The sequence below is a fragment of the Chaetodon trifascialis genome, chromosome 14 (genome assembly GCF_039877785.1).
Source record: "Chaetodon trifascialis isolate fChaTrf1 chromosome 14, fChaTrf1.hap1, whole genome shotgun sequence".
Lineage (NCBI taxonomy): Eukaryota > Metazoa > Chordata > Actinopteri > Chaetodontiformes > Chaetodontidae > Chaetodon > Chaetodon trifascialis.
The window spans coordinates 11,414,267-11,428,999 of NC_092069.1; the positions used below are offsets into that span (position 1 = coordinate 11,414,267).

A 14,733-nucleotide genomic window follows, 5' to 3' on the forward strand; every position below is an offset into this window, starting at 1 on the left:
CAGGTTGTTTTTTTCCCCAATTGACATTGCATCACATCAACAGATTTAGGTATAATAATGGCTGATGATAAAATATGAGTAATTCAGTATTCCAACTTACCCCTATTTGACACACATTAATTTGCACCATTATGTATTTATCAATCTTTTAATGTGTCCTACTGGAATAATTCTAGTCACTGACAAGTAATAAGGAGCAATCCTGTAGGAATAATTAACCTTGACATCATTAATTCACAAGACCTAATTTTTCTACATGCATCAGTGTCATCAGTATTGGAAGAAACTAACACATTTTATTCTCATTGACTCCCCTTTAAAGCTTTTCCTCTTAATAATTTCAAGGCTTGATGGTAATCAGTGATACATAAAACCAGTTACAGAAAGACAGAAACAGTCACTCTTGGTCAAATAAATTTTTATTGAATCCATGAACGTCACAATGCTTGAGGAAGGAGGAAAACAAAAATTCCCACCTGGACGAATCTTCACTTCTTCCCATTTAACTCTTTCACATCTGAAAAAAATATCAGCAATGATATGTACAATATTTACAGTATTTACAGTGTCCATGAACTCTGCCACACTAGCGTAATGTGGAGAGTGTGTGTCTGTGTGTGTTAGACTTTTGGCCTGATTTGACTGGAACCCAGTGGCCATAGGGCTTCCTGCTTTCATAGATGTCCACTCTTGGTGTTACCTTAGCACAGGATGGAGCGGTCACTGCAGGTTTGACCACAGAATTCTAACAAGATTAGGAGAGAAAAACATAAGTTAGAACATAAATACACATGCTGAATATGTAAAGAAATGTTTGGGGGAAGAAAGACGAAATTTTCATCACTTACATTAATGCTGAAAGAGATGATTTTCCTTTTTGGGGATATCCTTGGGCTGGACACATCATCAGGCTCCACCTCACTGCTCTGTTTCAAAAAAGACAAGAAAAACAGACCTAGTTAGAAATGTTCAGAAAACATGTGGTAGAACGAGTTTTGACAGTTTTAGAAGTTCATATAAATGGATGATATCTTCTACTACTAATATTATAAAGCACAGATAATTATTTTAGAGTTAGCTTCAACAAGCTGCAGCTCTCATGCACATCTCATCCCCTCACACTGCTGTCAAAGGCTAGTCTCAACCATTACAATGAATGCTTCAAGGGCAGCCCTCGAAACAGAATAGAACAAAAAAAAAAAGCAAACAAAGCATCAAAGTAAAAAGGATGTCTTCTCTGTCTACAGTGGCAGAATGATGGTGACGTAGGTTTCCCAGCCCCTCAGCACACGGCCCGTGTACCAACTTATCTTTGGCATAGGGAGAGGAGTTCTTCGTCTGTTTTTAGCTCTCTTGACAGGAATAGTCACTATAACGCAGTCCACACGCCTGCGCTCCATCAGCGAGTGGAAGATTCTGCTAAATAACAACGACCCATTTCAACTGCAAGCATAAATACATTTGCAATGTCAGAATTCTAAAAAACAAAAAAAAGTGTATGAAGGAGTCCGTGTAATACAGTAATGAATCGCTTGAGCATCATCTACATCTCTGCTATGTGTGTAATTAGCATTTGTATGGACTGTGTGCATCGTGTCTACATGTGAGGTAATCTACATGTGTTTCATTGCAAACGTCTGGTTGTTACACTTAACATGGTGAACATTTCAAGAGTTCAATTTAATCAACCTTTCACGCAAACACATTTTGTCGTCACCCAAGTCACATGACAGCCCTTTAATCCCAGGTGCCGATGAGTGAAGGAGACCACTGTCATGTTATCTATGAAGACAGGAATAAATAGAGAATATGTGTGTTCCCTCAGGGGTCCAAAGGTTAACACAAGACAGGAAATTCAACACAACATAGACCTCAAGCTTATCGACAACTGGAAACATTACACGATGCTTTACATACACTATGTATTTGTTGCAATGTAACTTAATTGTGCAAGAAGTAGGATAAACTATGATTATAAATAATAATTCTTCCTGTACAGCAAAGGACTTAGGAGTCCATTACCCATGTGTTAAAAATTAATGGTCAGTGCACTGCTATGCACAAGTGGTATAACAAACTATTAGCTGGCCCTAAAATTCTCAGCAACCTTTGCCTCCTTACTTACATCTCGTCCAAGAGTAATAAAATATTTCTAGATTTTAAGTTACAATCTGTGACAAAGCCCTTTCTTAACTGTGTCATGTGTTCAATGTGAAGTCAAGAGGCACTCTCAGACACCCACCTGTGACGGACTCTTTTCAGGGTCTTGTCTCACCCTTGTCTCTGCCGACACCCATTTGGACTCCACCAACTGCTCTGACAGGATTGGTTCCACATTCTTGGGAAGTTCCACATTTTCTCCTCCTGGGATCTTCGTAGCGTTGGCCTGTGCAGCATTAAGGTGTTCCCTTTTTTCTGGAGAACAGAGAAGTTTTGAGAGAAGACTGAAACCATTGTACAGTTCAACATTTTTGCCAACTACAAAATGCCTCTCTTGGCAATTAATACAAATAGAGTAATTACTATTGTCTTGTGTTGTCCAAGGAGCTTACCATCTAAACTCAAACTGACAGCGCGTCCTGAAGATCTGGACTTTGAGCGGCTCCTGTGGGTTATGGATGGGGATTGGGACAACCTGTGTGTGGACTGACTCACATCCCTCCTGCGCCTGCTGGAAGACCTGGAGCGTGGCTTGTACTGTCTGCGATGTGAGTATCTGTCTGGTGAGGGCGAGCGGCTGTAGGAGCGAGAGTGGGCCCTATAGCGCCGTGGTGGGGAACGGCGGGAGCGGCCACTGCCATATCTGCGATGGCCATCACAGCGACAGCGGGATGAGCGTCTGTGGCAACGAGGGTGAGAGCGGGACCTGGCGTGAGAGGAGGACCTGCTGCGGGATGAAGATGAAGACCTGTAACGACTTCTGTGGCTCCTGCGTCCCCTGTGGTGGGATGAGGAGCTGCTGCTGCCACTGCTGCTTCTGGATCGGGAGCGAGAGTGAGATGAGGCGGGGCTGTTCTGGTCGAAAATCACACTGATGCCGTCACTCTGACGAGCACGGGCCATTTCAGAGTGGGAGTCTTTGACCTTGGCCATTGTTTTGTTTTTTGTGACAAGCTGAAATGAGACAAACAAAAAAAAATCAATATTTTAGAGATAACTTTTTACAGTAAATCAGTAAACTTTGAATTTGGCTGTCCCATCGTAGTCATAACAGCAATAATCTGCGTCACCACATCTGTTGGAGACGTGCCTTGATATCAGCTAGTCTGTGTATAAGCTTTGACTGTTGTTGCATAAGTTTTCTCAGTGCTGCCCCCGAACGACTAAAGCAACAATGTGCAACAGTATCGCCTGACCAGAGAGGACTGGAAATTTCCACAATGACGCAAGCTAAAGATAGCTTGAGCTACCGTATGCTAGCACTCAAAAGACTTCATTCCAAATTCTTCGCTCATTATTGAAAAACATTCTGATATAAACTCTACAATCACATGAACAATATAATGGTGTTTACAAGTAACTGTTCACAAAACAAAAAGCTTAACAAAACAAGGATATGCTAACGGCTGTTGCTTTTCTTACCCGTTCGACTGTAGCTCGAGACCTTTGTTCTGATAATGCCGATTTGAAGGATCTTTGTTGAGAAAATCGCGTCGAAAACGTATCAAGAGACAATATCTTTGAAATGGTACTAAAAACGCTCAAACTTCTTGGTTTTTAGCAGTATTTTACGAAAACGCAATCGTCTGCTCTTCCTCGAAGATACACCTTCTGCCGTCGTCAGAGTAATGGAACAGACGCAGGCGGAGCAACGTGTTTATGAAGTCTCTGGAAAATTCCAGTCACGTGGTGTTCGAAAGGATCTGATCATTTTGAACGACTGTCTGAACGGGTGAAAGGAGTCGATTCACTCTGAGTGAAAGATAATACTTTTTTTTATTTCCATGACATGTAAACTTCAAGAGTGACCTTGTACCTATGCAGGTGTACCTATTAACAAATAAGGTTTCAACCTGGATTCGGGACTAAATTATGTCGATTCAGCATCGGCTCGTGCAGTCAGACTGATTTGTTCAAAATGATCCAATCATTTTACTAACCCGCAATCTACTTTGACCAAAACTTTGGCAAAAAATTACTGAATGCAGTATTTGCAACAACAACAAAAAACGCCTGTTGTGTCTTCACCGCTGTGGTGAATGCATATTCTATAAAATCATAGTCTTACTGTTTGTGGATGTTTTTTAATTAGGGAAACATATTTGAGCTGAGCCAGCAGTGCCTTCATCAGCATCCATTGCAATATGTTTCCTTCATATGATGGGGGGTACGACTGAATCCTGCAATTCGCCTTACGTAATCACGTCCTTACATGAACTTTCCCCTTTAAAGCATGTGGTCGGAATTGTTATTCCACTTAAATCTATCTTCGCCATGTATGTAATCTCGCGATATTTTACGTAATCTCCAATCTGTTTACCGCGTAGCTTCCTGCCTTTTCACTCTGCTCAAAAACCTGCCTGTCGTAGTTCTGTGTTCACTTGCTGGAGAAATATCGAGCAAACATGGACATGCTGACTGTTCTGCCCCCCAACTTTGGATATGCCATACTTACGTACTTGTACTGCTGGTTCATGGTGGCCTATTTAGGAATGAAGGTTGGGAGTGCCAGGAAGAAGTACGACGTCCAGGTAGTTGAAATGTGACTTAAGTGAAAAATATTGAAACCAAATTACTGGATGGATACTGGATGGTTACTGCATTGAATGCATTTTGAGTTTGTGTCTCCTGCTAATTTTTCCTATATTTGATCCTCTTTTACTTTGCAGTATCCCACTATGTACAGTGACAAGGAGCATATGTTCAACTGCATCCAGAGAGCACATCAGAATACCTTGGAGGTGATCCCTCTGTGGCTGGTTTTCCAGACCATTGCAGCTCTTGTCTACCCGGTATGTGGCATTGGTACCCACACACAGCCACAGATTAGTTTTTGATTAGTTTCTGCTATGAAGGCCCAATACAACTGTTACCACACGTGTGGGAGGGGTAGGCAGTCTTTGTGATCTTTGGCAGAGATCGTTCAGATCAGAGAGTCAAGCTCAAAAAGACAGTGTCACAGTGATGCAGCATATTTTCCTCAAACTGTACTACCCCTGTATTTCTTAGCTGTTTTTGTAATTCTCTGTGTTTTTTGTTCATAATATCAGTTATCAGCATCTGTGCTGGGGGCTATTTTCGTGACCAGCAGATTTTCCTATGCCTGGGGCTACTACACAGGAGGTAAGACGAAATTATGTTAATGTAAAGAAAAATGAAATTAGATTATGAAATACAACACATCAAAGATCTCTCACAACAAAGCAGTGTCAAGTTGGGCCCTCTTGTTACATTATATGTCCATGAGCTGTCAGCAGTGATTTTCATTCTGAACTTCTCATATGATCTGATTTAGATAACCTTTCAGGTCCAAAGAGGTAAAACTATCCAACATTTCCCAAAACACTTTGCATCCAAAATGCCACCTTGGATTTATCTCAATCCATGTGACCCTATTGGACGGGGCCAACCACCAACCACTGAATTAAATAACAGAATATGGGTAAAAATAGATGACATAGAATGCACAAAATCAAGTAAAATGCAACAGTTTAAAAGAAGTACAGCAGTGCATAAGTGTGAGGCAAAGCGATGGCTTGGGCCTCACCCATTCAGGGTTTTGTATGAAAGGAGAAGGACCTTAAAACAGTTCTGAATGTTATAGGCAGTCAGCACAGAGCAGCAAAAACCAGACTGATGTGCTCTCTTGTCTTGCTTCTGGTTAATAACCGAGCTACAGTTTTGAATGAGCTCTCTTTTTTTTTTTTCGGGAGGTCAGTAAGTAGTACATTACAGTATTCAAGTCATCTTGAAATAAGGCATGGATGAGTTTTTAATCATCTTTTTAATTTAAAATGTTAATACCGTAGCTGTTTCTAAGGTGAAAAAATGAAGTTTTCGTCACCCTGATGTCAGACTTGAATCTTAGATCTGAAGGTAGATGGTTAGATTATTCCAGTACCAACCAGCGTAAAGTTGATCCTATCTGTCTAGTAAGAAATGTTCAAATTAATCATTTCCAATCCCCAAGCAAAAACACTGTAGCATTAGAAGTGTAAAGGATGCATGCCAGGTGTCACAGAGATAACAGTCCAGTGTGGCTCAGCATTTTTATTGCTCTACACCCAGTTTTGTTGAATCATTTACAGAAGATAGCATATGAGCCAAGGATAATGACAGAGATATAACACATACAATACATCAGTAAGGTCCAAATGATTGTAACTGTTTAACTGAAGTGAGTGCAGTCATGTAATATTCATGTTTCATGTTTCATATAACTCTGCATTGGTCAATGCTTACAGTGCCCTGTTTTATGTCTTCTTCCAGATCCACAGAAGAGGATGAGGTCTGCATATGGCTACATTGGATTCTTTGGTGTCATGATTCTGTCCATATCTATAGCCTTGCAGTTGCTTGGAGTCTATTAAGACAGTTGGAGTCTTGTTTACTCAGTTACACTGGCGTGCATTTTCAGTTGTATCAGCTCTAAAGTAGCTGGATAATTCTCTAAATACTCATTTCAAATTATGATGACAAACATGTTTTTGGACTGCTAACTTGAGGTCTTAACATTCCAGTATTTGTAGTGAATGTGTTACTCAATCTGATCATCAACAATAAAGCAGATGCTGACTGACACTTCAGCCCTTGATATGTCCTTTATATTGCTGTGTTCATATTTGCAGGCATTACAGTTTGTCTGTAATGAAAGGGTAAGCAGCAGGCATGAAGGCCCCATGTGACTCACACATGATGTCTCAGGCACAAATCTCTTATTAGTGCAGCACCAGCAAATGGCTTCAAGAAAATCTACTGGTCACCTTAAGAAACAGCAATAGATCTAAGAAAATGTTCAGTTGATTGGGTCTTGAGTTGTTTCCTCTGAGATGACCAAAGTGTAAACCTTTCTCCTTTGTTCCAATAACCAGCATGTTACAAACATTTATCCAGCTGCTCTGCACCCCCACATCCCTGAACCACAGATTATATGGTCACATGCAAATAGGCCTATACACAAGGTATTTGGAGTTGTTTTTGTTTTTGTTTTTTTAATCCTTGCTTAGATATATGTTGGTTTAGTGGTAAATGTAAGATACTGGTGTATTATTTTCAGGATCAAGTCTAGTATGTGTGGCAACTTGCAATAACTTTGATAAGTGAATGTGAAAGTAGCACTGTGCTCACCCGCTGTGCGTCCTTCAAGAACATGTGCTGCAATCGTACATCCAAACAATGACCCATAAATGCCACATGCGTACGGCAATTTAAGCATTATTTTCTTTGGACATAATGGACACGATAATTACGAAGTCGACTCTGTAAAGGTTGGTCACTGTGTGCAAGATAGGTGTCACATACTATATATTCAGAGCTTTATTGTACACTGTTGTATTAATCGGCGAAAGTACGTATGCGCTATGTTCATTAAATTAGTGTTAAGAACTGGTAGTTCCGAGGTGGAACTTCTTACATCATTGCGCTCATTTATACATAACATCTTTGTAATGTCTCAGTAGATTAATGTCTAAATAGAGTGTCGCAATCTTGAGTAAATTCCCGTTTTGTCAACAACACCTGAAGGCACCAATATCAACAGCGTCTCGGCGGTTCCCTCATCAAATGGGTGTGGAGCAACTGCGCATGTGCGTGACCGAGATCTTTCGGAAGCGAAGTCGGGCTTATCTTGGGAGAGCACATCAAAAAACAAGAATAAAAGGTAAGAAGTCCTTTGAAAATGACATTATAGTCGAATAATGCCGTCGGTGCGTCTGTTTTCACTCGATTTTCCCGCTGTCGTTTGAATTCGGCAATTATTTTTAGCGACTTCATAGCAGCAGAAACCTTCAAGGAAATGTTTGCTAGTACCAAAGCGATGAACAAAAGAATCCGACGACACGGCCGTGTTTCGTATCGACTGTGTGAATACACTTTTATGTTTTAACATCTATGAAGTGGATACCTCGACAGACTTGTTGTCGCATGGGTGTTACAGAGCTTGAGCGTAAAAACCAGTAGTTGGTGATTGTTGGTGCTTGCTTGCTGTATAAGGCAGGGAGTTGAGCATCATCCTGACAGGACAGCGACTGCGCACAAACACTGTTTTCAGAGTTCTGATATCAGTTTGTGAAGGAATTGAATCAGGCTATTATACACCATGAGCATTTTTCATGACGAGATGACTGTATTCCTGTAAAGTTTTTTTTGATGTTGTTGTCATTTCCGCGCATTGTTGGACCTAACGCCCTTTCCCAGAGTCATGTCAGGTTTTCTGGACGGAATCCGGTGCGGAGATTGCGAGTGCAATGTGGACTGGGGAGAGAGAAGAAACACCATCGCATCCATAGCTGCTGGAGTTCTGGTAATTCAGATATTCTCAATTAAGACCAGACAGACTGTAACTCCAGAGGAGAGATGCAGGCTCCTCTGATTTGTTCCTGGTCTGTGCGCATTGTGACATACATGTTCAGACCTGTCATGCGAGTCCTCGGGTTTACTGCGGATCTTGTCGTTGCAGTTCTTCACCGGTTGGTGGATCATCATAGACGCAGCAGTGAAATATCCTGACGAGGGACAGTTTCACCATGCCTATCACACTTGTGGAGTCATCGCTACATTGGCCTTCCTCATGTAAGACAAGACTATGCCGATTTTTTTGTCACACGAAATGTCAGATTCTTCCATCACATGGTTCAGTGACTTGGTGCTGCTTAAGCCTAAAGTCCTGTTTCCAGGCCTCCCTCCGCATATGGAGTCGCTCATTTGTCATGGAGATGGTGTAGTTGTGATCACATGATATTTAAGTGTAGAGTTTCAGTCATATGAGAACTGGTTGCCCTCTGTTGGGGAGGTGGGGTTGTTACCTCTGTCTCTACATGCAAGAGACAGAGGTAACCTTTCTTAATCTTTCGCCGCTGACCCACTGACTCTTGGTTGATGAATATTGTTAATGATCATTGCTATGATGTGATTGAAATTGATATTTAGGTCACCTCAAATCAATTTCATGGCAACTGGGAAACCCGTTTTGTCAAGAAGGGCCTTGCTTTGGGGCTGAAAGCCTCTGAAACACCTAGTACCTAGTGGTAACTTTCACTCACTCATTAGATCTGTGAGTTTGGGATACTGTCATGCCTTTAATTCTTACAATCTAAGGGACAGACATACTTATTCTATACAATTATTGCCATGGGGTCTGTCAACACAAGAAATCAGGTAAAAGTTACTGAGTTGCTTCTGATGCTTGTAATTTTTTTGTTTTGTTTTATCTTGTTTGACCCGTCTAGGATTAATGCTGTTTCAAATGGCCAAGTGAGAGGAGACAGCTACAGTGAAGGCTGCATGGGACAGACAGGTGTGTGTGTGATTATATCTCCCCACAAACATGTCATTTTCTCCATTTACTCTAATGATGGTTTCTTCTCTCTTTGATACAGTCACACCTGGGTTCTGCAGTACTAATGCCCTGATTTCAGACTTTTTTTATAGTGGCATTACAACATACATGCTGTAAAACACAAACTCATAAAGAAGCCCTGTGTAGAGTCACCCAGTGATCCACCCTTTCTTATCTCTGCTTGCAGGCGCTCGAGTGTGGCTCTTCCTTGGCTTCATGCTGGCTTTCGGCTCCCTCATTGCTTCCATGTGGATTCTCTTTGGAGGCTTCGTCGTGCCTCGTAAGTCCTGTTTGTAGGTGTTCGGTGATCAGCTTTGGGGTGTGACATTGAGGGGCATGTTAAAGTATTTGTCAACTCATAAGTGTGTTTTGAAAATTAAGTGAAGCCATTTTGATGCAGTAACTTAAACGTATCTGGTATGAAACAAGCAAGATGTCAGACCAGCTCGTACTGAATGTGATGGTTGGTCAAATTAGAAATGCAGCCTCATTTTGTAACCTGTAAATCTGTTGTCCTCTGCAGAAAAGCCTGTCGTGTATCCTGGCATTGCCATTTTCTTCCAAAATGCATTCATTTTCTTCGGGTAAGTTAACGGTCCCTTTGCGGTGTCTCACTTCAGACCCATGCTTCCACTTCTGCACAGCCTTTTTTTGAGGAAATATTTTTCTTATACTATGTTTCTGTCTTCTGATCAGGGGGTTGGTCTTCAAGTTTGGACGTACAGAGGATCTGTGGCAGTAATGGACTCTTGTGTGTCTTTATGTCCACTGTTTATACACTCTGCTTTCTATACTGTATGAGACTATGCTTTCGTGGTTATTCAGTTTATATATATATATATATATAAATATATACATAAACTTTTTCAGCTTAACATGTTTAATTTATATTGTTTGCTGTAAAATGGCTAAATCATAACTAAGCACAAGTTTTCATAGATTCCTTGAAAGTTGAATATTTTCAAGTGTGGCACATCTTTAAATGTGTCTATTTGCACTCAGACTGTAGCCATGTTGTTATAATGGTTTACAACTTGTGTATAAAACTGTGTATTTTGGGAGCTTTACTTCCCTGAACTGTCCACATTTCCTTTGGGTAGACTTACTTCTGTGACATCCTTTAATTTCAACTGTCTCTTAAGTGGATAAACATAAATTATTATGGTACAAATTATCAGTGAGGGCAGTGTTTCATAATACTGAACACATTTTCTGAATGTAACCTTGTGGGGTTGTTTGTATTTTTCCTGAAATAACAATGTCAGCTCTGAAACTTTGCAATCATCCAGATTTATTGTTGGCAGTGAATTTGCTCACAGGGCTGACCTGAAGTCAACAACGGTTTCCCAGCTGTAGGGTGTTGTATGTGTAATGAGAATTTGTATTTGACTGCAACACTTATCCATTTGCTTGTGTAACATCCAAACCATGAGGTCAGTTTCTGACAACTATGGCAGCATTAAACAGAAACATACTGAGCAGTAAAGGAGTCTTTCATTCATGCTCATTGTCACATTCCTGCTTCCGCAGTGCAACCTTGATTTTTTTTTTTTTTCTTTATCCTAGTCTTGCACAAATAAAACATCTACCAAGCACTTTATACAAAGCTAAATAGTTGTATGAAATTATATACATTAACCTAAATGAACAGCAAACGTGTTTGTACTTCCAGACTTGGTCTGCTTCTCCATACTCTTACTTGCGCACTGCAAGATGGGGGAACTGCAAAACATGAACATATGTGGTTTTCTGAATTTACCTTGTTACAACATAGCACACCAAAATCGAATTATGCTGAGTGCGTTACCGTGAAATATCTCTATATATCATTAGAACTGGTGACATCTGTTCAGTGCAAATGTAGAAATCTCTTCAGCTAGACATGATTGCTTACCTCCCAGAAAGCCTGATCATCAAAACATTTCTTGTCTTGTGGTGGTCTCCAGAAGTTCCACTTGAGAAGGAGCCCTTTGAATAATTAAATAAATAGTCATTAGGAAAACTTACCATACAACAGTGTTGATCTACACCTGTGGTCACCCAAAATACTGAGAAATATTTATGTTGTGTCCAATTTCACTCATAATGGCATTCTGCTGCTACAGAATAATTCAAAATGCTGTCGATAATGGAAACCTAACAAGAGGACTTACCTGTAATGATTCCCATGGACAGACTTAAAGCGATGGTGATGAGGAGAGCAGAAATGTGATATACAGCAAACCGGATTGCCCTACAAAATACAGGACCGATTTCACAGGGCGTCAGCCTTTTTCTATGTGCATATGCATCTGAGTGTGTGTGTGTGTGTGTGCGCGCGCGCGCGCACGCTCACATACGTGCATGCGTGTATCATACGACAGTTGCATTCTTACACTGTATGATCATCACTGTCTCTGATCTGTAGAAAGAGTTGTGCAAGCCATCCGAGCAGACCAGGAAGCCCATGTGTGCTCAGTACAGCACAGGTGTCATGGCACTGAAATGCAAGCTGCATGTGGATCTGTGGAAAAAATAAGAGCTCATGAGGCGTTGTGATGGAGATTATTTAATCAAGGGGTGCGTGTCCATGTGGTGATGAAAACCTTGAGGTATCGGAATCCAATGGTTGATACAACAGCAGCACTGAATCCAATTGTCATGGCTTCCCATGGCTGATGGACCGCTGACATGGAAACCCCAACAGCAACACCACCAGCGAGGATGCATGACTGCATATGGATCTGACAGAGGAGTGAGGATATATACCTCATTATGAATCACATTTCACTGATATTAGTAGGACTGATTCCTAACATTTGTTGAGGGACTGTAGTGTCAAATCTTACCAAGTTGAATTTTCCCTTGGGACTGGAGAGCACAGACACAGCAGCTGCTGTTACAGCACTGACAGCCAGGGCCAGGTAGGTGCTGCACACGGCCCCCACCTTCTTCCAAAGAGAATGATCGTCCACAAGGACTGAATTAAAACTCGGCCAAAACATCCAGAGAAACAGAGTCCCTGGAGAACGGAGAACACAGGATTCTATTCAGGGTCTGCTTTGCTTATGCAGGCTTTGAACTTAAATCTCCAGCTGAAGGATAGACATCCCACTTGCTAAGTGGGATGCCTAACTTACCCAACATGGAGAATAATCCTGATCTGCTGTCAAATTTCTCTTTTTCAAATTGCTGCTTGGATCCATTCCGATGCAGGATCCAGGTCAGCATGAGTCCAAAGAAGGCCCCAAAGATGTGGAGCAGCATGATGCAGTTCAGGAGCTGAACCTAGAGCCAGAAAACACTGTTATTAGCAAATAGCATCTTCTTCATATGCATAATATAGATATGCTTGGCCTGAAGAAGTGATGTAAGGGTGAAATACTTAGCAGCTGCTTACCTTGAGCAGAGTCTGGAGGAGCCATTGATTCAGGACAAACCCTGACACCTCCAGCAGCGTGATGATGATGAGGTGGATGGGGTTGGTCTTCCCCAGCATGGCTCCCATTGCTATGAGGGCAGAGGCTGCACACATCTCTGCAACTACTAAGCTATATTAATAAAACATTATAAGCATTGACTTGTAAATCACAACTGTGAAAATTGTACATTATGTTTGTTGATGCTACACACGATGTGTCATTAAATTCAAAATGTGTCACAATGACTGCCTCAGCTGATGACCTACCTTTTAAAATCGATCCTGATCTTTCCTCTGTAATACCAGGACTCAATTCCATTGAGTATGATGCCCCACTGGGTGGCAATGACTGCCACAAGGAGATTGAACCCAGAGCCACTGAAACCATAGCGCACTAGAAAAGTACATAAGAAACCAAAACCTAGAACCACCATCACATTCACATCCTGGAACTCTGCAAGAGAAAAGAAGAAGTAGGCTTTAAAAACCTATTCTGAATCACAGCCCAGTTCAATACAGTCCCTTCTGCTGGGGTTCAGCTGAATTTTTATGAGACAAGCCAGTATTGCTTATCAATATTCAGCAGTTTTAACTGCAGCCCCTCCCAGCACTCCTGGGTTCTAGAACATGTATAGCTTTGTTTAAGCTTTTTGAAGAAAAACACATATGAAGTATCTCACAATGTAAACATGAAATGTCTTCCTTTCAACTCCCCTTGCCCTCCCCCCAACCCAAACTCACTACTCACCTGTGTAAAGGTTGCTGAAGGTAATCCGATCTACTTTCACATGGCTTTCAGTCTCAGTGTAAAAAGCGTATATCACAATGAACCCTATCTGCAGAAAAAGCAGCAAAGGTGCCAGTCGGGAGCGCAGACTTGGTGCATACAGAGGAGCCATTGGAGATCTTCCCTGCACTTCTCTTCCAACTGACGCATGTGTAGCCCCGACTCTTTGAGTAGGGTGCAACTCAAAGCGCTTGTTTTTATCAGCTGCTGGACCTGTCTGCCTACTCTGCCCTACCCCCACACACGAAAACTGCCAGACACACACACACATAAAAAAATACAGTGTCATTAGCCTATATAAAATGAGTGATGAGGCTAATTGACATCCTAAAAACTGTCAAAAAAACTGTTGAAAAATGTCGTAACATAAATTTGCAGACTTGTGTTTTTGCACATTTCTCTGTTCTGTTATTTTTATATGCATTTTTGTCAGGGTCCTAGAGACAACGATAAAGGACATTTCTACCAGCATTGTGCATTATCTGTCCTGGATGTATAATATTATTATATATAAATTATATAATCCAAAAATATCTAAAACTGACTAGATGGTTGATTTCTGTGAGTTGTTCTTTGTAGGAATCTATCATTCATTAGGTTCTCTTTGTTAAAAAACACTTTTAGAAATTATAAATCCTGATAAATGACCTGTTACATCTTTCATAGTTTAGTTATGCAAAAAAAACTGTCATCAGTTATTATCACCAACAGTTTCAACTTGGCGGCACAGAAGATATAAACAGTCAGCACAGTTTCAAGGTGGGCACCCAAGATTAGTGTCACCAATTCAGCATCTGACTGGATGTAGACAGTTATGGCGTTGAATGACGGACATAGAATTCTTTTTGCAGAACATTATGACTTCACAGTTAGTTAACATTTGACATTTTGAATTCGGAGTTTGGAGTCGTGTGTAGCAACAAGGTATTCCTTGGTTTTTGAGAGGAAGGGGTGATCGGTGATTGGCCAGTCTTGGTTGAGGTAAGATGGATCAAGAGATGAGGGAGGGAGCAGCTGGAGTGAGCAATGGACAGGCAGCGTTGGTGGAGG

At 41.2% G+C, this 14,733-nt stretch overlaps 4 protein-coding genes across 4 annotated transcripts; 2 read left to right on the forward strand and 2 right to left on the reverse strand.

Annotated features, from left to right (window-relative positions):
- Positions 1–401: 401 nt before the first annotated feature.
- Positions 402–3,795, reverse strand: rsrp1 (arginine/serine-rich protein 1). The gene is made up of 5 exons (XM_070978764.1): positions 3,583–3,795; positions 2,553–3,114; positions 2,243–2,415; positions 849–926; positions 402–745 (listed from the first exon to the last, which is right to left on the reverse strand). Exons 2-5 carry the CDS (start codon positions 3,091–3,093, stop codon positions 587–589), a joined length of 951 nt encoding a protein of 316 aa, XP_070834865.1. The 5' UTR covers positions 3,094–3,114; positions 3,583–3,795; the 3' UTR covers positions 402–586.
- A 575-nt stretch (positions 3,796–4,370) lies between these two features.
- mgst3b (microsomal glutathione S-transferase 3b) lies at positions 4,371–6,741 on the forward strand. The gene is made up of 4 exons (XM_070979333.1): positions 4,371–4,691; positions 4,830–4,952; positions 5,211–5,283; positions 6,430–6,741. Exons 1-4 carry the CDS (start codon positions 4,566–4,568, stop codon positions 6,528–6,530), a joined length of 423 nt encoding a protein of 140 aa, XP_070835434.1. The 5' UTR covers positions 4,371–4,565; the 3' UTR covers positions 6,531–6,741.
- Positions 6,742–7,726: 985 nt separating this feature from the next.
- tmem50a (transmembrane protein 50A) lies at positions 7,727–10,982 on the forward strand. The gene is made up of 7 exons (XM_070979825.1): positions 7,727–7,819; positions 8,356–8,461; positions 8,618–8,730; positions 9,387–9,454; positions 9,684–9,776; positions 10,020–10,080; positions 10,193–10,982. Exons 2-7 carry the CDS (start codon positions 8,360–8,362, stop codon positions 10,236–10,238), a joined length of 483 nt encoding a protein of 160 aa, XP_070835926.1. The 5' UTR covers positions 7,727–7,819; positions 8,356–8,359; the 3' UTR covers positions 10,239–10,982.
- On the reverse strand, positions 10,774–13,849 carry rhd (Rh blood group, D antigen). The gene is made up of 10 exons (XM_070979824.1): positions 13,645–13,849; positions 13,164–13,350; positions 12,876–13,026; positions 12,616–12,763; positions 12,325–12,497; positions 12,082–12,219; positions 11,872–11,999; positions 11,650–11,729; positions 11,391–11,464; positions 10,774–11,218 (listed from the first exon to the last, which is right to left on the reverse strand). Exons 1-10 carry the CDS (start codon positions 13,793–13,795, stop codon positions 11,192–11,194), a joined length of 1,257 nt encoding a protein of 418 aa, XP_070835925.1. The 5' UTR covers positions 13,796–13,849; the 3' UTR covers positions 10,774–11,191.
- Between the last annotated feature and the right edge of the window lie 884 nt (positions 13,850–14,733).